General features: G+C 54.6%; 3 protein-coding genes across 8 annotated transcripts in view; 1 reads left to right on the top strand and 2 right to left on the bottom strand.

The window, feature by feature from the left end:
* The first annotated feature begins 2724 nt into the window (after positions 1-2724).
* CIB3 (calcium and integrin binding family member 3) lies at positions 2725-9374 on the top strand. Its single transcript, XM_049640118.1, has 6 exons — positions 2725-3120; positions 3325-3359; positions 5062-5173; positions 6601-6748; positions 7712-7907; positions 9108-9374. The coding sequence occupies exons 1-6, from the start codon at positions 2983-2985 to the stop codon at positions 9127-9129; spliced, it is 651 nt and encodes a 216-aa protein (XP_049496075.1). The 5' UTR covers positions 2725-2982; the 3' UTR covers positions 9130-9374.
* Positions 9375-10712: 1338 nt separating this feature from the next.
* On the bottom strand, positions 10713-19727 carry HSH2D (hematopoietic SH2 domain containing). Of its 4 annotated transcripts, none has more exons than XM_049640107.1 (7): positions 19635-19727; positions 18895-19008; positions 16860-17005; positions 15347-15436; positions 14168-14333; positions 13592-13726; positions 10713-11354 (listed from the first exon to the last, which is right to left on the bottom strand). In XM_049640107.1, exons 3-7 carry the CDS (start codon positions 16982-16984, stop codon positions 10788-10790), a joined length of 1083 nt encoding a protein of 360 aa, XP_049496064.1. In that variant the 5' UTR covers positions 16985-17005; positions 18895-19008; positions 19635-19727; the 3' UTR covers positions 10713-10787. The 4 variants fall into 4 exon arrangements, with proteins under 4 accessions (XP_049496064.1, XP_049496065.1, XP_049496066.1 ...); XM_049640108.1 differs by having other exon boundaries at positions 14168-14344; positions 16919-17005; XM_049640109.1 differs by lacking the exons at positions 18895-19008; positions 19635-19727 and having other exon boundaries at positions 16271-16954.
* A 2814-nt stretch (positions 19728-22541) lies between these two features.
* RAB8A (RAB8A, member RAS oncogene family) overlaps positions 22542-26957 on the bottom strand; it is an 18477-nt gene continuing 14061 nt past the window's right edge. The window contains exon 8 of one of the 3 annotated variants that reach the window (XM_049640113.1): positions 22542-24028. In XM_049640113.1, coding sequence (XP_049496070.1) covers positions 23936-24028 — 93 coding nt within the window. In that variant the 3' untranslated portion in view covers positions 22542-23935. The other 2 variants (XM_049640112.1, XM_049640111.1) reach the window with 2 other exon arrangements.

Here is a 26957-nt window from a genome sequence, read left to right as displayed (position 1 = left end):
ACCCTTTTTGGTGTACGGTTCTATGAGTTTTGACAAACGAATACAGTCATGTAACCAACAACTACAATCAAGATACTAGAACTATTTCATCACCCCTAAGATTCACTTGTTCCCCCATCTGCAGCCCCTGGCAACCATTGATCTGTTTTCTGTTCCTATAGTTGTGTCCTTTTGAGTACGTCATATAAATGGAATCACCCAGCAGGTAGCCTCTTGAATCTGGCATCTTTCAGCTAGCATGATGCATTTGAGGTCCATTCATTTTGTGTATATCGACAGTTCATTCCTTTTTATGGCTGAGTCTATTGTATGGACGGGCCCCAGGTTTTGGTTTTTTTTATCCATTTCCCAGGTGAAGAATATTTGTGTTGTTTCCAGTTTTGGGTAATTACGAACAGAGTTGCCATCACTCTTCATATACAAATATTTTTAGAAACAGATATAATTCACATACCATAAAAACCACCCTTCTAAGTAGGCAATTCAGTGGCATTTATTACAGTCACAGCGCTGTGCAACCATCACCACTATCTAATTCTAGAACATTTTTATCACCCTGGGAGGAAACTCCCCCCACCTTGAGCTGTCACTCCCCATCGCCCTCCCCTGGTCCCTGGCAGCCACTAATCTGCTCTCTGTCTCCATGGATTTGCCAGGTCCGAATGTTTCATACATGTGGAGTCACACATGACAGTGACCTTTTTGTGTCTGGCTTCTTTCGCTTAGCACGATGTTTTCAAGTCTCATCCACATAGTAGCATGTGTCAGTGCTTCGTTCCTTTTTATGGCTGAGTAATATTCCACTGTATGAAGGAACCACAATTTCTTTATCCATTCATCCGCTCGTGCACGTTTGGGTTGTTTCCATTTGGGGGCTGTTATGAACAATGCTGTGATGAACGTTCACACACAAGTTTTTATGTGGACATATAGCTTCACTTCCCTCCACCTCAGAATGAAAATTGCTGGGTCACGTGGTAACTCTGTGTTTAACTTCTTAAAGAATCACTGAACTGTTTCCCAAAGCAGCTGCATCATTTCACATTCCCACCAGCAGTGTGTGAGGGTTCCCGTAGCCCCACATCCTGGTCAACACGTGCTATTGTCTGTCTTTTTCGTTACAGGCATCCTAGTGCGTGTGAGTAGTATCTCACTGTGGTCTTAATTTGCATTTCCCTAATGACCAGTGATGTTCAGCATCTTTTCACATGCTTACTCTATATCTTCTTTGCCATTTGTATATCTTCTTTGGAGAGATGTCTGCCCAAATCCTTTACCTGTTTTGTTTTGTTTTAATAGACTTTATTTTTAGAGCAGTTTTAGGTTCACCATGAAATTGAGCAGAAGGTACAGGTATTTCCCATATACTCCTGGCCCCTGCACATTAACAGCCTCCCCACTGTGAACATCCCCCACCAGAGTGGTGCACTCATTACAAGCAATGAACTTACAGTGACACATCATATCATCCAAAGTGTACACGAGGCTTCACTCTTGGTGTTGTACATTCTATGGTTGTGGACAAATGTATAATGACATACGTCCACCATTACAGTATCACACAGAGTTGATTCACTGCTGTAAAAATCCTCTGTGTTCCATCTATTACTACCCCCACCCCCAACCATCTTTGCCCATTTTTTGATCTGGGCTATTTGTCCTTTTATTGTAGACTTGTTAGAGTTCTTTATATATTGTGGTGACTAGTCCCTTATCAGATATATGATTTGCAAGTATTTTCTCCATGCTGTGGGCACAAACAGGTTTTTGTGTGCCTGTAGATTTTCATCTCCCTTGGGTAACTACTCAGGAGTGGGATTTCTGAATCATGGGGTAAAGGCATGTTTAATGTCTAAGAAAGCTCTCCATTTTCTGGAGCGGCTGTACCATTTTGCGTCACCATCAGCAATTAATGACTTCCAGTTGTTCCACACCCTCGTCAACACTTGATATTGTCAGGTTTTTTAAAAAAAAAATCATCCTCAGGGGGTCTTTAAAGCCTCATCATAGTCCCATTCTACCAGGTGGCTTCACACACTGGGACCGAAGAGAGTTGATGACGCTAGGAAGAACTGTGATGGTCCAGGCCAGGGAGAGTGTGGGGGGGTGGGGTTGGAGGGAGGAGATCCAAGAGCAGTTCAGGGAGGCTGGGCTGTGGAGCTAGAAAAGGCTGAGCAGGAGAAGAAAGTGGAGAGACAGGTGAGACCCAGAGAAAGAAGAGCATGGAGCACCAGGCGAAGGGCTTTTGACGCCCAGGTGTTCTGCCCAAGAGGATTCTGGGTCCTAATACGGTTGGCAGCTGCTACTTTGTATTTACCCATTGAGGATGCATGGTGATTATTAGCATACTAAGGGCTCTGACAAGTCCGGCAAAGAAAGAAGTCTCTTTGGTATTATTTAACCAATTGTTTCTCAAACTTACACCTTGGATCACTTTTCTTGAGCCATAACATCATCATCATCATCATCATCATCATCATCATCTCCAAGCACATCTTGGGACCTCATTTAGCTTGGTCACCCAATTATGCTCCCAGTGCCTAAAACTGGCTTCTAACCAATGGTCAAAAGAAATTGTTTTGATTGCATTAATGATATTAGATCTTCAGAATGACTCTATGAGTTAGGTACTGATACATCTCCCCTCTTACAAACGAGGCTTAGAGAGGTCAGGTGACTTGTCCAAGGCCACACAACTAACTAGTAGGTGGAGAGCTAATATTTGAGCTGGGGTGTGCCTGCAGTCTTTCCATCAGGCTGCCTGTCTCTGGAAGGCGTCCCATGCCCCCAGCCTCACCCAGTGGGGGCAGACGTGCTCTGCTGCTCTGTGACCTCCTACACAGTCCTTCTCATCCTGGTGGCCATGGACATACTCAGGCTGTTGCCCAGAGAGCTGGGTTGTAACTTGATCTCCCCCAGGCTGGGGGTGACGGGGCGGGTGGGCAGGTGACAGCCAGGGCAGGGAGATTTGCCCAGACGCTGATGTGCAGCAGCCTGGCAACCCGTGTGGCCCCGAGGAGACCAGGGGCTTTGGGAGCTTGTTCCAGAGCCCTGACAGCGGCCTTCACCATGGGCAACAAGCAGACAGTCTTCACTCATGAGCAGCTGGAAGCATATCAGGTAGGGGTGATGCGCTGGGCCCTCGGCAGGTTTGGCAGCCTTGATTTCTTGGCCTGAGGAATGGGGACAGCATCATCTGTCTTGGGTGTGCGGTCGGCAAGGGTTCCTGGTACAGATCGGCGAGCAGAGAGGGGGTGCAGTGGGAGGGACAGGAAGGGGGCCCGTGAGGCAGGCTCTGGGCCAAGCCAATATCTCTCTCCGCAGGACTGCACCTTCTTCACAAGAAAGGAAATCATGAGGTCAGTCTGGGGGAAAGGGAGGAAGACCTGGAAATAACTTTCTATCTGTTGCTGGGTGATATTTGCAATTGGGCGGGATGGGGTGCTTTATGGTGGTTAAAGCGTGAAGGGAGGGATTGCAGCCGTGGTCCGTGGGTGGAGGCGGGGATGGGGAGGCTGAGAAGCCACATCTTGTCATACTGTCACGGCCGCTAGGCTGGTTAGCTTGGGCTTTTCCCAAGGGTGATGGGGAGCCACGGAGGGTATGTGAGCAGGGGTCGGGGGCAGGGGCTGGTACGAATCAGCATGTCAGAAAGATGCTAGAAAGATGTCAGAAGACGTGTTAGAAAGATCCCGCTGAGGCCAGGGTGAAGAGCCTGGCACTGGAGGTTGGGAACCTGGGGGCAGAGTCCAGAGTCGGCTCTGGGCTGTGAAGGTAAATCAATGTAAGGGTGTGTGTGTGTGGGGGGGGGTGGCCTGAGGCTGCTGCATTTTCCTGGCGTGAACGAGAGGGGTTGGCGGGTACCCCACATGACCGCTCAGCCCATGGAGCCATTGTCCAGAGGCCCCAACCCATGAACTCGGAGCGGTGAAACCCTAGCCGGCCGGGGTTCAGATACAGAGTGATCGGGGCCAAGGCCCCAATTGTGTGGGCACCAGATATCCATTATTGATGGGCACACCTTTCACCAGTGAGCCCCATTGTCTGGGCGAGGACAGCTCGCAGGGTCACCCTGGCCATCACGATCAGATTACCCATGGGGAAACTGAGGCTCGCACGGGGGCGGCCCACTCCAGCTCTGCAAGACGGGCAGAGCTGCAAGGGCTGTGAGGGCTGGCGTCTCGCCTGCCCTAAGCTTCTTGTTTGTCAGCAGAATAACTGGGGCTCAGAGGGGAAAGCGGAATGCTCGAGGCCATACAGAAACCCAAACCCGGGCTGTTCCTGAGGGGACCCAGACAGGGAACGGACTACCCCCTCCTTGAGTTCCTAGCCATCCTATGACCCAGGGGCTCCCGTCTCCCCCCCGGAAACAAACCCTAGCAGCTTGGGGGGCCTCTGGCTCATCAAGGATGGTCTCCACAAGGCTGCTGCTCGTGGCGCCCCCAGTGGAGACAGGGCGTCAGCAGGTGAGGACATTGGAGTGGAGAGCTGGCCTCACAATCCAGGCAGTGCGGGTGGCATTTGCTGTTTTGCAAAATGCCTTTCACGCATTAAAAAAAAAAAAAAAAAAAAAAAAAAAAAAAAACCCTGAATATTGGCCTTTTGTCTCGGCTCTGCCCCGTTTAGGAGACCCTCCCGTTATGGAGGGAGAGAAGCAAAATGTGAGGACGGGGGTCTTTAGAGGCAGAGTCTTGCCGACAATGTGATGATACCCAGAGATTCATAGACGCTCAGGTTCTCTGAATGCCTGATGCGCTGTCCCTCTTGCCATCCCCCTCTGCCTAGGAATGAGCCCCTACGCATTCTTCAAAGCCCAGTGTCAGCGTCCCCACTCCAGTCTCCCCTAGCTCTGGGGCCCTCTCTCCACTGTGGCCCTGTCCCCAGCGGGGAGAAGTGCCTGTGTTCGGCTCTGTGTGCTTGAGGACTGGGCTCAGAGCGGATGACTCTTGGGGACCCAGGGTCCTCCAGTGGGTAGTGGGCAGGTGCACGAGTGAGACAGAAGGGACACGTCCTCCCCAGCCCCTCTCCCAGCCCTTTCCGATGTTTCCCTCCGCACACCAGGCTTTTCTATCGCTACCAGGACCTGGCTCCCCAGCTTGTCCCCCTCGACTATACCAGCTGTCCTGATGTGAAGGTGCCCTACGAGCTTATCGGCAGCATGCCTGAGCTGAAGGTACACCGAGGCCAGGGGGCAGGCGGGGGAAAAATAACAGGTCCCCTGCCCCACTCCTACGAAGTGGATGCATTTTGCAGATGAAGAAACTGAGGTTCAGAGAGGTTAAGACACTTGGTCAGTGTCACACAGCTAGGATGTGAGAGAGACAGGATTCAGAACCTGGGCTGTCAGAACGATGAAATGAGATGAGGCAGGTAAAGGGTGTGGCACGGGGCCTACAGCGTGGCGGGGACTCAGGGGATGTCCGTCCTGCTTTGCATAGCAGGAGCCATTAAAAACGTAGGTTCTTCTCAGCTGGATGTTTGTCACATAGTTTGTGGTGCTGAAGGGGACTCGTGGGGTGAGTGACTGAATAGAGAGGATCTTATCACAAGGGACAGAAACCTCATTCAAGAAAGACAAAATCTTGGGGGGCCTGGGTGGCTCTGTCAGTTAGGGGTCGGACTTCTGCTCAGGTCACGATTTCACAGTCTGTGAGTTCGAGCCCCAAGCTGGGCTTTGCACCGGCAGTGTGGAGCCTGCTTGGGATTCTCTCTCTCCTTCTCTTTCTTTGCCTCTCCCCCACTGTACTCTCTCTCTCAAAAATAAATGAATGAACTTAAAAAAAAAAAAAAAAAAAAAAGGACGGGGCGCCTGGGTGGCTCAGTCGGTTAAACGTCCGACTTCGGCTCAGGTCATGATCTCGTGGTTCGTGAGTTCAAGCCCTGTGTTGGGCTCTGTGCTGACAGCTCAGAGCCTGGAGCCTGTTTCGGATTCTGTGTCTCCCTCTCTCTCTCTGACCCTCCCCTGTTCATGCTCTGTCTCTCTCTGTCTCAAAAATAAATAAACTTTTAAAAAAAATTTTTTTAAAAAAAGGACAAAATCTATTGGATCACGTAAGCAAAAACTCCAGGGGTAGAGCTGGCACCAGGTATGGCTGGAACCAGGGTCTCGACATGCTCAGGAATCTCCTTCCATCTCTCTGTGCCTCCCAGGAAGAGCCTTCAGTCTCAGGCAGCTTACCCACTTGAGATAGTGAGGGAAGCCCCAGTGGTCGCAGATTTCCTCCTGTCAGCTCTGCAACCAACAGAAGGCAGGGACCTCCATCCCCGTCTTTCAGAAAACATCCCAGGGCAGCCTCTGATTGGCCAGCTTGGGTCACCCTGCCTACTCCAGAGCCAATCAGGCTCTCCTAGTGGATGGTGATCTCTGATTGGCCTCACTTGGGTCATGTGGCTGTGTCTGGAGCCGGAAGGGTGGTCAAGGCCACCCAGACCTCAGGGGCAGAGAGAAGAGTTACCTGAAGTCCTCTCCTGGGTCCGTGAGAGGGAGGAAGTCTTGGTGGGGAGGTCCTTGAAGGTTTCAGGAAGGTGGGTGCTGAGAGCGATTCCACCTGGGGCCCTGAGACCCTGGTCAGGGATGGCCACCCTGCTTCCTGTCCCCAGGACAACCCATTCCGCCAGAGGATTGCCCAGGTGTTCTCTGACGATGGGGACGGCCACATGACCTTGGACAACTTCCTGGACATGTTTTCCGTGATGAGTGAAATGGCTCCCCGTGACCTCAAAGCCTACTATGCTTTCAAAATTTATGGTGCGTGCAGGGCCCGGGGGTGGCGGAGCGTGGGGGTGGGGAGTGGGAACAGACCAGGGCTCCAGCCGGGGGCTGTGCCTGCCACCACAGGGCTTCAAGGCAGTGCATGGCCCCGTCCTGCCCCACCTTGGTACCTGCTGACCTCACGCCCTTACTCCTTTCCAGCCACGCTGGCCTCACTTTTCCTCCAACACACCAAACTCGGTCTCCCTCTGGGCCTTTGCCTCTGCTGTTCCCTCTGCCTGGAACACCTTTCCCTTGACTCTTTCTTACCTTGAAGTCTAGGTCAAAAGCAGCCTCTGCCCCACATCCTATTTCTCTCTCAGCATGAAGCAGTGCTTCTTAACTTCTTGTTCATAATCTGTTCATTTCTCTTTTTTTAAATTGTATTTATTTATTTGGAGAGAGAGAGAGAGAGAGGGAGAGAGAGAGACAGTGGGAGAGGGGCAAAGAGTGAGGGGGAGAGAGAGAGTCCCAAGCCGACTCTGCACTGTCAGCGCAGAGCCCGCTGTGGGGCTCAGTCTCACGAACTGTGAGATCGGGACCTGAGCCAAGATCAAGAATCGACCGCTTAACTGAGGGAGCCACCAGGCGCCCCTGTAATCTGTTGTTCATTTCTTACTGACTTCTCTCTGATGAGACCCAAGGGCCGCAGCCATAACTGTTTTCTTCCCCGTCTGTCTCGCACGCCCGGCACATAGTAGGTGCTCAATAAAAGCTTGTTGGTTGGAGGGAAATTTATCACAGTGCCTAGAACATAGGAGGCACTTCCTCGATACTTGTTGAGTGAATGAATGGCCTCCCAGCAGGTCCCTGCCCAATATTCTAAAGCAAGACTCCAGCTATTGCCCCAGGGTCCTGGGTTCCCTCCGCTGCCTCAGTTTCCTCCTCTGTAACGTGGGGACAAGAGGCCTGCCGCCAGATGAGCCCCCACCCTACATCCCCGTCCATCCTGCGGCACAGACTTCAACGACGACGGCTACATCTGTGCGTGGGACCTGGAGCAGACGGTGACCAAGCTGACGCGGGGGGAGCTGAGCGCCGAGGAGGTGAGCCTGGTGTGTGAGAAGGTGCTGGGCGAGGCCGATGGGGATCACGATGGGCGGCTCTCCCTGGAAGACTTCCAGAACATGATCCTGCGGGCACCCGACTTCCTCAGGTGACCTTCCTGGCGATTTCCACGTCTGAGAGGGGCTCTTACAGAACTAGTGCCCAGACCCCGTTTGTGAAAGTTCCTCCATTCGCTCATCTGTCATCTTAGAGAGCATTCCCAGCCTCCCTGGCCTCAGTCCCTGCATCTTTAAAATGGGGATAATCGGGGACCCCTTGGGCACGCCCCGTGGGCGGACGCAGCTCTTTGGGTGAATGGAACATGGCCGGTCTTCAACCCTCATTTTTCTGAACATTTTGCAGTGGGCAGAGGGTACAACTGTGCTTGGCAGTCCTGGGCGGAATCACAGCCCCCACCGGAGGGCTGATAGCGAGTGAATACAGGGGACGGCCAGCCACCTGTTTTTGTACCTCCCGTGAGCTAAGAATGGCTTTTACATGTTTTCAATGGCGGGGGAAAGATTAAGGAATAGTAACACTGCATGACACATGACAGGGATATGAGGTTCAAACTTCCGTGTCCATCAAGGGTCTTATTGGCACACAGCCACGCCTGAATGTGTACGTACCGTCTCCGGCCGCTTTCTAACTACGAGACCCAGCTGAGCCGTTGCGCAGAGCTGGAAATATCACCTATGTGGCTCTTGACAGAAGAAGTTGGCTGACCCCTGGGTCAGCGCACGGAAAGATTTTAGAGCCGTGCCTGGAACACAGCAGGTGCTCAATGTGTGCTGTGGTTGCTGTTGCGGCTGTTATTATGGGCGGTGTCCTTACGTGCGCAGAGGGCCCCCTTCCTCTACCTGGAGAAGCGCGGTTGGTGTCTTAGCGGAGACGCGGATAATGGCAACTGAATGAGCCCTACCACGGACGGTACCCCTGTGTGACAGCTCCCTGTGCATTCGCCCCCTTAGCCCTCATTACAGCCCCATGCGGGAGGGATGGCTATTATCCCCATTTTACGGAGGGGTAAACTGAAGCCCAGGAAGGCACAGCCACTCACTCAGAGTCCCATAGCAAGTCTGGGGCAGAGCCGGGATGTAAACTGATCCGAAGAGATATGCTTTCAGCCCCTGTGGGAGCTGGGGGTGGGGGTGGGGGGGCGCGGCCTGGGGTTTTTGAGAGGATCCGTCTCCCCCCTTCCATGGCTCCTTGCCTATCTCAGGGACTTCCGGCGGGAGAGTCTGGGGGAACGATGAGGGAGGGTAACCCTTCGCCTGATGACACTGACCCTATATCTCTTTGCACCCAGCACCTTCCACATCCGCATCTGAGGGCACCGTGGAGAAGCCGGGTCAGAGGAGGCCGGCGTGACCCGTCACTCCACTGTGGAATCCGGCCTCCCTGGGTTCTGGGAATAAACACACGGCACTGAGTCACATCTGCTTGGAGGATGTATTTTGCACCTTAAACCTGCCGGATGGGAGACAGGAAGCCTGAGATCTCACCTCTGCCCTCATTGTGTGCCCCCAGGTGTGGCTACGCCCTCTGTGGGCCTCGATCTCCCCATTTACACAGGAAAGGGGCCGACTTCTAGCTCTCTGTCCGCTGTGAGGGCCGGAAGCGCCGGGTAGTCGTGAGTCTCGGTGGACAGGGACCAGATGTGGAGGTCAGGTCCACGCGATCTCACCCCAGGGCCGCCCAACGTGGACCCCTTCCCCCAACCTCTCAAGTCCCCTCTCCCCTCCCGGTCCTGCAGTTTCTCAAGGGGACCAAAGCTTTAACTCCTTGCTGATTAGAACTGCCAGAGGAGGCCTCGGGCGGGGGGGTGGGGGGGGGGTGGGGCGGCAGCAACGTCATTCACTGAGGCTGGCACCGTACTTTACAGTTTACGAGGCACCTGTCTCTCTGCCATTGCACTGGCTGCGTATGACATCCCAGCGGGGCTGACCGAGAAGCAGTCACCCTTCATTCAGGGAACAGAGTGATCTGCCCAAGGCCACACCTCAAGTTGTCTGCAAAGGCAGCCTTGAACCCAGGCCCACCTGTGCCCAGATCCCAGACACCTACGCTTTGCAGATTTGAGAAGCCCCACACTCACTCCACTTGTGGTCGCCCTGGGGCCCCATCGATAGCCCCAGTCAGTCCAAAGAGTGCTCATTCCTGCAATCGAGACTCGCCCCCAGGGACCTTCCACGTGCATCGTTTCTAGACCCCACTCCCACTCTCCAACCTCCACCTACTAAGCACCTTGCGTGAGCCGAAGTCTCAGCTTTCTTGTGCATCCTGCTGGTTCATCCTGAGAACGAGGGACTGCTTGCGCCTCTCCCCATTTTCCAGATGAGCCCGCAGGCCCAGAGAGGTCTAGTGACTTGCCAGAGGTCACACAGCCCTGTGACCTGGGACTTCCTCGCCAGCAGCCACAACCCCGGGCTTCCTCTCCTCCTTTAAAGGAAAGAGGCTCGTAAGCTTCCCCCGGAGCTGATGTCGATGTCGGGGTGTGCACTGTGGGCCGAGCCCTCTGCAAGTCTCACCTCCTGCATCGGCAGGGAACCCCAGGAGGAAGGAGTGAGCAGCTCCATTTACAGGCGAGGACATACTTGGAATTGAGCCACGTGCAGGGGACGTGGGGAAGGGGCGCCACCTGACCAGGTTTCCAATCCAGGCGCTGACACCCTGAAGCTGGGTGACCTTGGCCACGCCTGTCCTCCTCTCGGACCCTTAGTCTCCTCTTTAAAGTGTGCAGCTTGAGCCTACCTGCTGGGTCTGCTTAGGGGTGTAAAAGAAATCATGAACTTGGCACCTACTGTGCCCTCGGCTGTAACTGATAATTACTATTCGAGTAACCAGGTCACCCCACTGGCAACGGCAGGGCTGGACCCAAGCAATGTCTTTATTACATTTTTCAGGTTCCTGCGGGCTGGTGGGCAGACAACCAGGGGTCAGGTGTGAGCAGCCCCTGCAGCAAGGGTCCCAGAGCCAGGGCAAAGCTCTAACAGTACCCAGGGGCAAAGGGTGGCGGCGTGAGGTACTCTTCAGGGAGCCAGTCCCTCTGGGCTTCTGCCAACCCTTCTGTCTCCGGTTTGGATGCTTTTGAGGACAGGGCCCTCATTACCACTCGGTGCCAACTCCTGACCCTCGGGGTCACCTTGCTCCCGCTGGCCAATCTTGAGGCCTTCCCGGAGGGGTCACCTCCGTCTCTCAGATCCTGGGACTGTGCGGGACTTGTGAGGGACGTGGCCGCAAAGCGGGCTGTGGAGACGTCGTCTTCCCAGTGTGTGTCACCTGGCCTGGCCCCTGAGCTGTGTGCCAGTGCCGGTGGCCCAGCATTCCAGAGCGAAGACAAGTTCACAGGTGCCGAGTGGGGTTTCAGCTGCTGCTGGACCCTCTTGCCCGTCTCGGGAAGCATCCTGAAGTTTCTCCAGAGTTTCTGGCAGGCCTCCTCAAGGGGGGCTCTCGGGGGGCAGGAGGAAGTGGCCTCCTCCTTGGGGTCTCTGCTTGTCTTTGCCGATGGCCTCCTTCCCTTTGGCCGATGGAGCAGGATGGGCCTTCCTGAGGTCTGAAACCAAGCGCAGGTGAGACCTGGGGCCATCCCGCCCGCCAAACCTCTGAATCTGCCCTGGAGGTTGGGACACGGGTCCCACTCAGGCATCTTGGGGCTGAGAAGGACCCCAGGTGAACCCCAAGCCTGACCCCACGCCCCATCCCTCCCATCCCCATAACCAGCTTCACTATCCCCCCCTCTAGGGATTGGCAAACTTTTGTCATAAGGGGCCAGAGGACAAACGTTTTCAGGTTCGTTGGTCATACGGCCTCTGTCTCATTCCCCAGCTCTGCTGTCGCGGAGCAAAGCGGCCAGGGATAGCACATCGACCAGAACGTGTGCCCGCGCTCCAGGAAAACCGTATGGACATGGAAATTTGGCTTTCGTCCGACTTTCACGAAATAATATCGCACGAGATATTACTTTGGGTTTTAATTGTTTCAACACTCTTCGAAAACGTGAAAGCCACGCTCAGCTCGTGGGCACCGGGACGCAGGGCCATACGGAAACTGGCCAGATGTGGTCCTCGGGCCCTAGTTTGCTGACCCCTGATCTACCCGGCTGTTCGAGCCAAAACCAGGTGACGTTTGTGGCAGATGGCCGACAGCGCCGCATCCGTATCCCTCTGCCCTGGGCACGCAGGCGCCCCCAGCTCCGCTCCCAAATGCCAGCAGTGGGGACTCTGCTTGGGGTCGTTCCTTGGCCACACCGGCAGGCCACAAGTGCCAGAGAATTCAACTCTCCCAGGAACAGCGCTTGACCAGTGGCTACTGGAAGCTGGGGGATCAATGCCCCAGCTCCTCACCCCTAGGGTGGGATAACTGAAGTGCGCAGTTCCACGCAGGGTCCCAGACTTCCCTGGGAGACTGAGCCCTGGTTGCCTACAGGGGAACCTGTTCGCTAAGACGCCCTCTATTGGCTCCCCCGGTGGTACGTCCTGGGATCACCTCCCAAACAATGGAGGGCCCAGGGACTCAAACCACCACAACGTCCAGCTTCTCCTCTCCCTCCCCCTCCAAGCCATCGGCAAGCTCCCTTCCAAAATGTCCCAAATATCTTCTTGTTCCACCCCTAGAGATCTTTTTCCGGTCCCTCCCACCTGGACAGTCCCTGCCTCCTTCCTGCCACCTCTACCGTTGCCCCCAGGCACCCCCTTCTGCAGCTGGCAGCCACAGGCTCTCCCATGGCGGGTCCCCCTGCACACCTGGAATAGAAGAACCCCATGTCCTCACCCCTGGCCCCGAGGTCCTGCGTGATTGTCTCCTCCTGATCCTGGCCCCTTACTTCCCGGTGACCTCCTCTGCACTCACCGCGCTCCATCCGCACACTGGCTTTTGTTGTTCTTTTGTTTTCCAAACATACAGAGCCTCAGGACCTTTGCATGTGCTCTCTTCCCTGCCTGAAACACCCTCCCTGCATCTCTGTGTGTGGCTGACTCCTCCTTATCCTGCATGTCCCAGCCCTATGCCATCTCCTCTGGGAGGTCTTCCCTGACTGCTCCCTTCACGCTTTAGCCCCACACCCGCTGATGTTCATCGCACTGGCCTGTTTGATTTCCACTGCTGCTGGAACTTCCCTGCTGTGTGGGGGGTTAGGGGCTCCTGAAGGTCCAATCAGCCCTGAGGAGATGGGATTTGTTCATTTCTTCATTCACCTACTCCACAGATTCATTAGTGGAGCACTTAGGCATATGCATGAGACAGGGTGGACAAGCCAGCCAGCCAGATTCCCAGGTCTCTCAGAGCTCACAGTCTGATAGGGAAGGCAGGCAGGAAACATGAAAGCCAACAAATAAACAAGACATTGTATATCGTGAGGAGTGCTCCGCGGTGCGTAAACAGGGTGATGGGATGGCAAATGCAGAGAGGATTACTTTCAGCCTGGAGCTGGGGAGGGAGACACTTGAGGAATTGAAGAAAGAAGCTGGGCATAGGAAATCTGGGGGCAGAGCGCACACAGCATGTGCAAAGGCCCTGGGGTGGGTGCCACCAACATGTGCAAAGGTCTTGGGGTGGGACCAGCACATGCGAAGGCCCCGAGGTTAGCTTGATGTGTCTGAACAGCAGCAGGGATAGCAGAGGGGCTGGAACTGGGCCGGGATTTTAGTTGCAGGGTCCTGCAAAATCACCGGAAGCTTCTTTAGTTGGAGCTATAGGATCTAATTGTTGCCCTAGAAAGTCTCCTCTGGTAGCTGTTGACCACCACTGCTCCTGCCCCTCCCGTGTGGGAGATGCCAGCTTTCCGTCACATACCTCCTCAGGTGCAACCGTGGAACAGGAGGAAGGGTTCTGATGTTTGCTGGGGCCATGGGTGGGGCTGGTGACTTCCTCAGTCAATGCATTGGAGTAAAGGAAGAGATCCTCATAATCCACGTTCACTGGATCCTTCTGCGGGGCAGAGGGGACTTGCAGCTCCGCCCCAAGGAGGGGGACGCGGTGGTCCCGGACAAACTGGGGGTGGTGGGCTCAGGAGCTGCCTTGCCCACGGCCCTGGTCAGGAAGCATGCCCCTCCCACGCTGGCTTTTGAGGGCTACACCCCTCTACCCCCACCATAAGCCTTATAGGGAAATACTCTTTTCCTATAGATCGGCCAAGGTTATACCCCTCACCACCCGCACATGAGCCCTTGGAAAAATTAGCTTGGGGAGCTGCGGGGGGTGGGGTGCGGGCAGGGTACAAGGCAGGAGGGGTGGGGCCGTGGGAGGACAGGGACCACGAGAGTGACAGAAACACAAGAGGCTGGATGGGATGAGTGGGAATGAATCTGGGGGCTTGGCCCCAGCAGGGGGCGGGGGGCGGCTATGACCCACGGGGGTCGCAACCCTCACCTGCCCACAGGGCTGTGTCAGCAGGTCCCCGTGTGGCCGCATAGGCCGCTGCTGGTGGAAGGTGACCAGGGCGTGCAGCGAGGCATGGACCCTCTCCTCCCCAGGGATCATGAAGCTCCCATCGTCCAACAGCTTCACCATGAAGTGGCGGCAGCAGCTTTGGGCCCTGCGGAGACACTGCTGGGGCTGGAAAATTCCGTTCCTCCTCATTCCGTCCCCGTCTCCCAGCCCTCGAGCCGCCAGCACCAACGGTTCAGGCTCCCATTAGCCTTCTGTGCTTTTTAGCCATGTGACACTCGGTAAGTGACTAACCATACCATGCCTCAGTTTCCCCATCTATACCCTGGGGCTACCAAGGCTAACCTCAGGGGTTCTTACAAAAGCGGAATAAGCTACTGCAGACAAAAGCTTAGCTTGGTGCCTGGCTAGGGTCACATGATCAACAGAAATGATAATGAAAATTTGAATCAGGCCCCAGGCTAAGGCTGTATGCCTGGCACACAGCAGGTGCTTGATAAATGCTCTGTTAATGAATGGATGCACTTATTAACGGCCCACTATGTGCTTACTATATCATATTTAATTTTCGCATTGAGACTCTGAATTGATTTTAGCATTCCTATATTAGAGATGAGGACTTCGAGGGAGGCACAGATAGGTTGAGTAACTCGTCCTAGGTCACACAGCCAAGACTTTGACTGTGTGACTCGGGCCCTAAGCTTTTCTCCCTGTGGGCCACTCTGTTGTGGGGCCATTGGATTTTTTATTCCTCTGGCCTAGAATCCTTTTGAAAAGTAGTCTGTGCGGCTGAATCTTCTGAGATGCCATATCAGCTTTTGAGGCCTTAAGGAGCTGGACTGCCCTGAGTTTCCCTAACACGTCCCTCTGGGTGGAGTCAGAGAGTTGCCAGGTAGATGGGGGTGGGGGTGGGGGGCTGGTTAGGCGAGGGCAGTAGCCACTCTTGGGCTCCCAGCAGCCCCTGTTTTCAGACACACAGGCTCAGTTACCACCAAGCCCCCGTATGCTGGTTATAGCCAGACCTGCAGCTGCTCACTGCAGGCAGAGCTGGCCAGAACTTTTCACCAGTTGCTCTCTGAGACGTCGTGGCATGAAGCTTCCCCCTCCGAGGAAGCCCGGGAGCCCTCCTGCCCCCTCCCTCGTCCCTTGCCCAGGCCTTACTTGTAGGACAGCGTGTAGCCCACGTGGCTGTGACTGACCCTGATGAGAAAAGATCCCAGCGGCTGTGACTCCAGCAAACTCTCGGCATCCCTGGAAGAACACACACGGGAGGGAGACGACTGTGACCCAGCTGTCCCGCGTACCGGCCAGACTCCTGGTGCACCTGTCATCCCGGTACTGAACAAACCTAAAATCGTGTTTTCTTCTCAGCTGTTTCAGACCTTGGGACGTTCAGGGGCAGGGGTGTTCCCAGCTGTGGTGGAAGGCCTCTGATGACCTTGACCCCAGGACAGACTTGCTCCCATCCCCCACAGCCCCTGCCTGCCTTCCCAATGCCTAAAATACCCCCCCGAAGGCATCTTTGGGTGGATCAAGGTGTCGTAGGTGACAATGCCTGTTCTCCGACGCGTTGGAATTCAGACCCCAGCTCTGCTGCTCATCAGCCGTGTGGCACCTGACATCAGTCCCTTTCGGACCTTCAGCTCCCTCAAGGGGAAAGTAAAACCCTCACTCCCAGGACTGACGGGAGAGCAGATCAAATGCGTGCAACACAAGCGTGAGAACTGCTCACCAAATGCTATGATTATTACTCCTATTATCTGGGGATCACAGACAGGAAGGTGGCCTTCTACGGGACAAGCTGGGGAGCCTATGAACCCGAGCTAATCCTGACTACGGGTAGCTACTGAGCACTTGAAATGTGGCTGGTCCGAATCAAGATGTCCGTTCAGCCTACGACACCAGATTTTGAGCACTTAGTACAAAATAAAGGAGTGCTTACTAAATTGTCAATGAGTTCTGAGTACTCCTATTGAAATGATACTGGGTGGAATAAAAGATAGGATCAAAACGAATGCCACCTGTTTCTTTTTACTTCTTTTGCTCTAGCTACTAAAAGCTTTAAAATTACAACATGTGGCTCACATTGTATCCCTCCTGGCACACCCCAGACCTCAGAGACAATGCCTGCTTCGTCCTCTCGGTGGCTTTCACAATGTTCTCTCAATTTCCCGCACACCAAGGGAGGCCATACGCAGTCTTTTCTCCGTTCATTTGGAACCAAGTGGGTGACTAATGAGGTGAGTTTGTTCATGGCCTCAGAAGGCAGCCCAGTGTGGAAAGTCCAGAACTCTGTCCGGTGTGGACATGCTGCTCATGTCCCTGATGCATTGAGAGAGAGCAGCTGTTTGGGGGCCCTGTGTGAAGAAGGATTCTGAGGCTGCATCCTGCCAGCGTTGCTTGGTGATGCCTGGCCTTGAGGGAGGAGTGCCTGGCAGTGCTGGGGTGGTGGGCACTTGTGGAGAGAAAGCTGAGGTCCAGAGATGGGAAGTAACTTGCCCTGGTCACCCAGTGAGTCCACAGAAGAGGCAGGGTTCAAGCGTCAAGGGCCTGAGGGCTCTTTTTTTACTCTCTTAACACCCGGAGCAGAGCTGAGCCCAGAATCCTGCAGAAAACCCACCCAGGCAAGGAAAGAGGGTGAAGGGCAGGGTAGAAGGTACGGATGTGTCCTCACTCTCTCGAGATGGCACCATGGAACCATGCAGGGACCCCTCCTTGGGTCAGCTGGCCCACCTGCGTCTGCACGAACCAGTCCAGTCGTGGGGGCAATGGCGGGGGCAGCTTTCCAGCTTCGTTCATGGCTTCCTGGGGAGCAGTTACCTGGCAGCAGGAGAGAGAAGAGAGAGTCACGCCTGGTCCACCCCCCATACTTTGCTCTATTACAGTTCTTGGTGCCTCCTCCTTTGACAAGTCCTCTAGCTGGCCAGGGCAAGGGGCTTGTGTTTCTTTCTTTCTTCCTTTTTTAAATTTTTTTTAAAGTTTATTTATTTTTGACAGAGACAGAGAGAGACAGAGCATGAGCAGGGGAGGGGCAGACAGAGAGGGAGACACAGAATCCGAAGCAGGCTCCAGGCTCCGAGCTGTCAGCACAGAGCCCGACATGGGGCTCGAACCCACAGACTGTGAGATCATGACCCGAGCTGAAGTTGGATGCTCAACTGACTGAGCCACTCAGGCGCCCCGAGTTCTTAACAGTTTTAAGCTCAAGGTAACACCGGACTTTGTGAGCCAATGACAAGGAGAAAAATAATAGTACCGATTTACAAAAGAGTATCAAATCAATGCAAAACCAGTAATGGGGTCAAGCCCTCCTGGATGGTCTGCTCATGACCCTTTATGCTCAGCCTTAACCGTGTCCCTAACTTGGCCCACCCCTCCACCCTGGCCCTATCTAATGTTTTAATATTTCAGAAGGTCGTTGTTACTATTTCCAGAGGGTGGGGGCATATTGACTAACTCTGTCAATATTGACTTTCTTCCACCTGAAGACAGATGCTGAGACTGCCCTCCAAGGGGAGGCCCAAAGAATTCTGGGACAAGTAAAATTAAAGAGAACTATTAAGAAAGCATTTAATAGGGGTGCCTGGGTGGCTCAGTCGGTTAAGTGTCTGGACTTCACCTCATGGTTCGTGGATTGGAGCCCCGCATCAGGCTCTGTGCTGATGGCTCAGAGCCTGGAGCCTGCTTTGGGTTCTTTGTCTCCCTCTCTCTTTGCCCCTCCCCTGCTGTGCTCTGCTTCTCTCTGTCAAAAATAAACAAACATTGAAAAAAAAACAGAAGAAGAAAGCATTTAATAAAGCAGGGTGACAAAGCAATTAAGAACCTGGAATCAGAGCCAGATAGCCTGGGCTCAAGCCCCAGCTCCCCAACTTAGCTGCTGTGTGACCTTGGGTAAGTCACTTAACACCTCTGTGCCTTTATTTTCATCTGTAGCTTGGGGACATGATATTTAGCTGGGAAAGTACAGGTGGTACAGAACTAAGCACTGGATGTATATAATAAATATTCATGAATCCAGTAATGGCTAGCATGGGGTTATGTACATAGGTTTGTTCTTTTTTCTACCCTGGAGAACTCCTACATATCCTTTAAGACCCAGCAAAAATATCCCCTCCTCCAGGCAGCTTTCCTGTCTCTTCTCTTAGTTAAAGCCCTGGCACCCTTCTCTGTCTCCCACTTTCTCCTCTGCTCCTACCTAAGCTTTGCCTCCTGGAGCTCAAGTGTCTGTGTTCAGTGGAAGCCTTGACAGTTGGCTTTTCTTTCTCTAACGCGAGTGCCTGACTTAAGCTTTGACTGCTAAGTCATCGGCTTTAACTCGATGAAGTCTATCTGGGATAAACACATTGCCAGCCACAGAACTAGATAAAGAGCCAGGATGCTCCTTGTCTCCCCTTCCACCACCACGTCCCCACCACCAGGCTCCTTTATTTTAAAGATCCTGGTTGATTTAGGTAACTGGTCATTGGGTTGCTTTTTATTTTCCCTTTTCTTTCTTTCTTTCTTTCTTTCTTTCTTTCTTTCTTTCTTTCTCTTTCTTTCTTTCTTTCTTTCTTTCTTTCTTTCTCTCTCTTCCCACACTTTAAATTCTCTTATGTTTTAAATTCACCAATAGGGGGTGAGTCCCAGAAACCCTGGGCCCCTCCCTCGCCCCCAATACAAGCAGAGCTCCAGGCACATGTGTGCTGGCTTTCTGTCTACTGGCTACTCACCTGCTTATCTTGTACGCTCCGGGGCTGGCAAGCAATAGATTTTCTTTCTTCAGAGTTTCCAGAGGGTTCTTGCTGATGTGCAGCTTGTGGTCATAACCACAGGGGTCCATCCAGCTGTAATTGGTTTGGCAAGGGGAGATATGTGTGGTTAGCTCAGGAGGCCTAGGTGAGCGCCCCCAAGGCTGAGACTTGCACAAAGCATTGTGTCTGGCTCTGTCTCCCCCATATTAAGGGCCTCTAGGGACGGGGCCCAGGGCTAGCTTCTTTCAGATTTTTCTGGGTCCCCAGCACTACCTGGCACTGGGCAGGGACAGTGAGGGGGCAGGGTGTTTGCTGAGGAATAACTGTCTAGGGCTGAATGAATCTGCACTAAGTTTCAAGCTCCTGACCCTGGCATTGGGGCTCCCCTATCTCCTTGCCCCCGTATTACAGCCCTAAGGACATCCTCGCTCTACTCAAAACTGACCAAGCTCTCTTCCCCTCCACGCCTTCACCCATGCTGTTCCCCTGCCAGGAAAGCCCTTTTTCCAGCTCCATTGTTCAAAGGAAACTGAAAATTCCTCCCGCTTTTCTGGTCTCTGCCAGCCCTGTCCCTCCTTCTGGCCCCACCTGGGCCCCATGCTCTGTCTTCTAGAGGTCTGGGATGGGGCTGAGGCTCTTGGGGTCCCGGGCTCGTCCGGCAGGGGGCAGGCACAGAAGTGGGCACGTGGCCGGCTGAGGGATCCCCACCCGGCACGTACCTGGGAGACCCCTGGGCAGCTGAGGCTCTCACTCTCGCTGTGCAGGGAGCCTGCAGGAACCTCGGTTTCGGTTCAGGGTCTGCACGTCAGCGGGGGTGGGGCTGCTGCCCCCAGGCTGTTCCTGTTTCCTTAAGCAGGTGAGCCCCAGGGGCGGGACCAGGACAAACCTGGTCGCAAGTGCTGTCTGCAGTCCACAGAACTGCTGAGCTGCAGGTGGAGGGAGGCCCCTGCTCTGTGAAGACCGTGACCAGCCTTTATTGAGTACCTACTGTGTGCCAGATCCTTGGGGGACAGAGAGGTGATCCCAAGAGGTGCAAGCCCCACCCTCCTGGCTTCCAGAATCTAGCGAGCAATGAAGAATAAGAAATTAATTGCTAATGTCTCAGAGCAGACAGCCTGCTGGAAGGGGGAACGGGAGTTGCAAGAACCTCAGAGGGGGCTTCGGTGATCGGGAGGAAGCGGCACTTAGGGACAGAGAGGAGTTCACTTGATTGGGGGGTGCAAAAAGAGAGGGCTCTAGGAGGAGGCTCTGAGGCAGCGTCAGGCCTGGACAGGCTGGGGCCACATTGTGCCGTCCTCTGTAATGAAACAAAGCACCGTCTCTAAACTGGTGTTTTATGACCGTGTTGGCACTGAGACCCAGAGAGTCCAGCCTGGATTCGTTATTATACGCTCACTATTATCGTATTCATTTTTTTTTCCTTCTGATTTTAAAACACCGCAACGGTCTGGGGAGCCCTACACACAATGTGGGCCCTGCGTGGAGGAAATAGCGCTGAACGGGTCAGGCAGCCCCGGATGTGTGCTACAGCTCCTTCCCCGGCACATGGGCAAAACCACTTCCTTCTCCTCTTTCAGGCAGAAAGGGGCTGAGTTGGGGGCCTCTCCTCAGGCCCATCGCCCTGGTCCAGGGTCAGCGGCCTCCCCACCTCATGCCCCAGGGGTGGGGGGTGGGGCACGCGCCTGTCCTAGAGGCGCTGTCACTTTAAAAAGCCTGGCCATGGGGGTCTCATTTGCACAAAGTTCAGTCTCCAGAAACGGGTCCAGCTGAGGCCCCACCACAGAAGGCTCCATTCTGATTACCCTGACCTGCTCGGGGCGTGTGGTCTTACACACACTAAAGGCCTCCCCTGAGCATGTCACAACAGAATCAACCCCCAGCCCTTGGTGACCACAGTCCTCAAAACCGTGAACGGGCAGGTGGCCCCTAGAGCGACTTCCAGGAAAGGACCAGCCAGCCACGAGATATGGGGCTGGGACTCCAAGGCCCCTTCCTCTCTTGTGCCACATTCTGGGCTTTTCACTCGAGGCCCCAGCTGGTGAGTAGGACTTCCATGGCCCCATGTGGGGTGGCTCTCTGGGTAGGGACCACAGTGCCTTCTCAGCCCTGGGGACATGCGGGGGTGGGACAGCCAGGCTCTGCCAATGCTGAGCTTTCTGTGTTTTCAACCGTTCTGTTCGTCCCACAATGCTTTCATTCTATTTGTTAATTCATTCTCTCCACAAACATTGGCTGAGCCCCAACTGTGGGCACCGTGCTAGATGCTAAGGATGGAGAAGACAAGACAGGCACTGTCCCTGCCCTGCTGGAGCCCACAGTCCACGGGGAGACGGTTGTCACGCAAGTCCACATGCAGGCCAGGCTTGCACAAGTGGGAACAGCAAGGGCAAAGGCCCTGTGGCAGGAGGAAACCGGGCACGCCCGCGGAACAGACAACAGTTGAGGTGTCCAAAGAGCGGACATAACCGGATGTCCATCAACGGAGGACTAGATTAAAACACCGTGGTCTATCCTCTCCACGGATTGTTATTCGGCCGTGCCAAGCAGTCTTCACATGTGCTACATGGTGGATCTAGAAAACTATGCTGAGTGAAAGAAGCCAGACACAAAAGGCCACATCGCGTACGATCCCGTTTATATGGAGTGTCCAGAACAGGCAAATCCAGAGACAGAAAGACTAATGGTTGCCAGAAGGCTGGAGGAGGGGGTCTGGGGAGTGACAGCTCATGGGGACCCCGAGTGAGGAGAATGTGTTAAAATGGACCGCAGGGAGGGTGGCACATCGCTGTGAATACGCTGAAAGCCGCTGAATTGCACTTCGGTGGGTGGACGGTTCGGTGGGTGGATTAGATCTCAATAAAGCCGTTATTAAAAAAAAAAAAAGAAAAAAGTCGAGGAGTCATCTCTCCCTGTCTGCCACTGCATCAAAGCTCCTCTCTCAGCCAAAGGCCGGGTCTAAGGCAGGACGGAGGTTCCGGGACCCCAGCCTGACTCGGCGGGGGGGGGGGGGGGGGGGGGGGGCGGCGGGACGGGGGGGGGGGGGGGGGGGGGGGGGGGGGGGGGGCAACAGGTGCAGACATGGAGCATCATGGGGCAAATACAGCTCAGAGCCGTGAGCTATTTACGTGACTTGTGCCCCGTTAAGAGACGAGATGCGAAAAACAGAAGTGGGTTCTGCTCTCGGGGAGCAAAACAAATAGCGATGCTAATAATAACGATGATGAGCACGATGCTGACAGCAGCCGATCCCTCAGTGACAGGTGTCTATCCCAGGCTGAGATGCGCCATCCAGAGAGAGAGGGAGCGTGAGAATCCCAAGCAGGCTCCGTGCCATCAGTGCAGAGCCTGATCTGGGGCTTGACCTCACAAACCGCAAGATGACGACCTGAGCCGAAATAAAGGGTCGGGCGGTTTGCCGGATGAGCCACCCAGGCGCCCCCAGGCCTGTCTTTCAAATTAACGGGCATCCTGAGGACCCCGGACCCAACACCTGGCCACAGCTGCGTACCTGCAGGGAACGTGTGGACATAAAAATCCGTTAACGCTGATCTAGTCCAATCTATGATTTTACTGATGAAATTAAAACTAAGGAAAGAACTAAGATAAGCTGTAAAAAAAAAAATCCGTTAACTTTAAAACGAGCTTTAATTTGTTTGTTTTCCTTAAGTGCATTTATCAATGTAAACAGAGCATGTTAAGAAATTTCAGGGGAGAGCAGACTATTGCTGGTATGTTGGTTTTAATTCCAAAAAGAAGAAACTACAACGCCAATGGCTTGGACTGACAGCAGCTTGGGGGGGGGGGGGGGGGGGGGGGTTGCGGGGAGTCGGGGGGAAGGATAAGAAAAAATAAAGGCTCCCTGGTGACGCCGCTCCGACCTGGCTACCTGGTCCAATTGCACAGTCTCTACAGGAGGGCAGAACTGTCACAACAGAACCTGGTGACGGCAGCTAAAACCAACTCCGACTGCTATGCGGCCAGCCTGTCGCCTTGGGCCTCAGCCAGCGCCGAGCGCGGCCTCACGCTCTTGGCCACGTCCGGCCAGAGGTGCGCACGGGCTCCCAAGCACCTGGGTCTGCCGCTGGAAATCAAAGACGGAATCACTTCATGGCACTACAGATCTGGAAAAATAAAAAATCTCAGCTAGAAAGAACATCCAGTTTGGAGACAGCAGGAGGGAAGAGGACGCGGGGGGCGGGGGGCGGGGGGGCTGCCCGGGGGCCCAGAGGCAGACAGATGCCCCAATCACAGGTGGACCGTGTGTGGTTGGTTGCGTTCTCAGGGTCACGCGTGGCGTCCCCTCGGTGCTCAGGCGGGGAATGCCGAGAGAGGCCCACGGAGCTGGCCGAGGCTGGACTGCAGACCAGCACCTGGCTGTGAAACAGGAAGGGCTCCCCCCACGCTTCTTTCCTCAGGATTTCCGTAATTTGTGCTTCCCTTTGGTCTGGCTTGACAGTTAAGAAGAGAAAGGAGGGGGGAAAGAGAATGGTTTTCATCACTTGTCCAAAACTGACAGAAGAGGAGAAGGTAGGCGTCAGATGTGCTGGCTGGACGCTTTGTGGGCCCGGCATGCGTCGCCTCGCTCAGGGTGTGGGGGCCCAGCACTCCTGGAACCGTCGCTGGGCTCCGGGGCCTGGCTTCCGTGGTGGGGACGTGGACGGGCTTTCCGGTGGGGCTTCGGTTGTGCTGCAGGGAGGCCTGGAGACAGAGGCCCACCGTGCCGGCTGATGTTGGCGGCCACAGCTCCGCTCCAGCTTCCTCTCTGGTCACGTGGTGAGAGGGCCCGTTCCGCAGACCAGAAAAATAGCAAATTCTTAACTTATTCCATCTCCAAAGTTGAAAAAAGATCAGACAGTTACTAAAATCAACAATTTCTCAACTGTGTCTGGTGGCCATGGGCCCGGTGGCCGCGGCACGGCAGGGAGTGTTGGGGGGGGAGGGCCCCCGGCCGAGCGAGGGGCTCGCTCAGGACAGGCACAGTCAGCTCAGCTGAGCGAGGCTCAGAGTAAGGCAGTGCTCCTCACAGAAGAACACATCGGAAAAAGCTGCTTCTCTTCTGCTGGTCTGGGGTGATTTTGACTCCCTGGCTGCTCCCTTGGGGACTGTTGCCTTCCTGAAATTGCAAAGGGTTTTGCAAGGTCATGGCTGGGGATCAGCACTATGTCTCTTAACCAACCGGCCCACCGACCAATGAACCAACCACCCACCCGTCTGCCAGGATCCGGATGGTCCATCCACCCACCCGTCCCCTCCCATTTGTCAAACCTTCTGCCACCTTCCAACCATCCATTCATCCAACTGTCCCTTCCAACTCGCTTTTTACAAACCCCAGATCTGCTACGTTCCTCCCCTTTCCAACCACTCATTGTCAGTCTTTCAGTAGCCTGCCCATCCCCCGTTCCATTCATCTCCTCGACAACTTTCCCACCATTTGTTGACCCATCTCATTCTCCTTTCCCTACTTCCGTCCCTCTATCCATCTATCCATCTGTGCTCAGCCCCTCCCGGCGAGGCAGCCCAGGGGCAGTGGAAAGACTGTCTCCTGGGATTGAGGGGAGGCTGGGCTCAAGGTCGCAACGCCACTCACACAGGACTCCCCGTAACCGTGTGCCAAGGCTTGGACCCACCTCTCCCCTTGTCCACCTTCTGCCCCGCAGCTGGTGGCATAAGCCCTAATCTCTGATCTCGTCTGCTCAGTCCATACTGACACCCATCCACCTCCCCCAGGTTTCTGAGGAGTGGCCTAAATCCGTCACTTGAAGCCTCTGCGAGCTGGCCCCTGCCTACCCTGGGAACTCAGACCCTGCTTTCTCCCATTCTACTGTTGGCGAGGTTTGGTCTCCTTTTGACTAGTCTCTTCTCGCCTTTGTGCTCTTAGGTAAAACCTGAAGTTTTATTCGGGCAACTATCGAACACTTATGTGGTGCCAGGCACTTTTGTGGGCGCTGGGCAGGCAGGGGTGGACAGGACAAAAGGTCCCGCTGGGGGCAGACAAATCGCACAGCTAAACAACTGAGCGGCGCTTTCCACAGCAGCGAGTAATGAGACAAAACAGGTGAAGGGTGGAGAAGCGTTTCGATGGCGACGTCGGAGCGCAGACCTCTCGGAAGCGAGGCCAGGGATGGTCCAGGGGCCGTGGTCAGCGGAGTAACTGCCCCCCAAGATGTCCACGCCCTCGTCCCTGGAACCTGCACAGACGGTACGTGACGTGGTGGCAGAGACTTTGCAGACGCGATTGAGGAGGGGTGGGGAGAGGGGCCTGGATCACCCAGGTGGGCCCCATCTAACCCTGCGACTCCTTAAAAGCAGAGAAACTTTCCAGCCGTGGTCGAGGAAGAGCGAGACGAAGGAAGCAGGAAGCAGGGTCAGGGAGGTGCTGGGTGGCTGGCTCGGAAGACGGAGGAAGGGCTCACAAGGCAAGGAATGTGGTGGCTTCTAGAAGCTGGACAAGGCAAGGCAGTGGGTCCTCCCTGTGGGGAGGGCACCCCTGCTGACACCTTGGTCTCAGTCCAGTGAGACCCGTTTCAGACTTGTGACCTCCAGAACCGTCATGCTCGTGTGTCGTTGACGCTACTAAGCTTGTTCCGGGAACACATTCCAGCAGCCTTAGGACACGGATGCGCGAGGGGGGCGCCCACTGGGCCACTCCTGCCAAGCCGGACCGCCACTTTCCCCGGTGGAGGGGAAAGTCTAAAGGAATGTGGGGCATGTGAGGAACAAAAAAAGGCCTGGAGTGGACGGCAGGGAAGCGGCAGGGTGACAAGGTGGAGAGGGTGGCAGCGGCCTGGGCGGGTTGTGGGGACGCAGTGTGTGCTCAGCGGTGAGGAGCGCTGGGTTGAGCGGAGCGGGAGAGCACCAGCGGTCCGGGAGGAGGGTGCTGGTGGGGCCTGGCTTCCCCTGATGCTCTAGGAGGGGAGGCAGGGGTGGGCAGAACTGGCCGTCTGAGTAACACAGATACGAACTTGCAACTAGCACATAGACAGTTCTGGAGATCTGATGCACGGCACAGCGATCACAGTCAAAGTTGCTTAAGAGACCAGATCTGAATTGTTCTCAACGCAAAAGAGAAACGGTAAGTACACGAGTATGTGAGATAATAGAGGTATCGGCTCCCAACGTGTTAAAACCAACGTACTGTAAGCCTCAAATTTACGCAACGTTCAACGTCAGTGGCATTTCGATTAAAAAGACAGATAGGAAGCCGTGGAGGCTGCAACTCTGCATGTGAACAAAGGTGACAGGGAACGAGAAGGCGTTTAACTGTGATTTACAGTTCAGCTCAGAAAAAGAGAGGTCGCACGGACTGTGGCTGCACACCCGTGTTTCACAGTCTGGGCCTTGGAAGGACACGGCACATTCTAGGGGCAGTCGACAGGCCGATGCCGAAAGCACAGGCTACGGAAAAAGTGAGTGTGATGCTTAGTGTCACCGCCGGGGGGCGAGTGTCAGAAGGAGCCTCTAGAATCAAACTCTGGCTGAAGAGAAACAAAATTACAGGAACACTGCACGCCGTCGTCGGGCCGTACGTCTGCTTGCGTGGACACGGTCCTGTTTTGGCTAAAGGGCTGCCACTAAATGGATCCCATCCCTTGTGACTGAATTCGCAGCATCTTAGAATTCCGGAGGCATGTTTTCAGTCAGACGTGACCTACCTGAGTGTCATTTTGTGTCACGTGCGCACTCGCGTGTGACCAGGCGTAACGCAAGCCAACGAATAGCTCACTTCACGCCCTTGAATCAGACAGCGAGGGGTGTCACCTGGCCGGGAAACGGGGGCCACTGGAATGGAGGGCTCCGGGCCAAGACTCCCAGCAGTGTTTAGGGGCTGAACACGCCCAACGTAAACTCGAGTGTGTAGATGTGACCAAAGAAAGTGGTAGTTGTAGAGAGTGGGGACCATGAAACAAAAAGGCCAGAAAACAGACAAAAGGGCGGATACGGAGGGATCCAGGTGGGACCTCTCAGAGGCCCCAGGGCCCTGGCACCCACCGAAGGTCACAGAACTGTCACAGCCAGCAGAACTTGGGGTGGACTCATCAAGA

Source organism: Panthera uncia, chromosome A2 (assembly GCF_023721935.1).
Source record: "Panthera uncia isolate 11264 chromosome A2, Puncia_PCG_1.0, whole genome shotgun sequence".
Classification (NCBI taxonomy): domain Eukaryota; kingdom Metazoa; phylum Chordata; class Mammalia; order Carnivora; family Felidae; genus Panthera; species Panthera uncia.
Note: the sequence above shows the minus strand (reverse complement) of the source record. Positions and strands in the feature narration are given on the sequence as shown.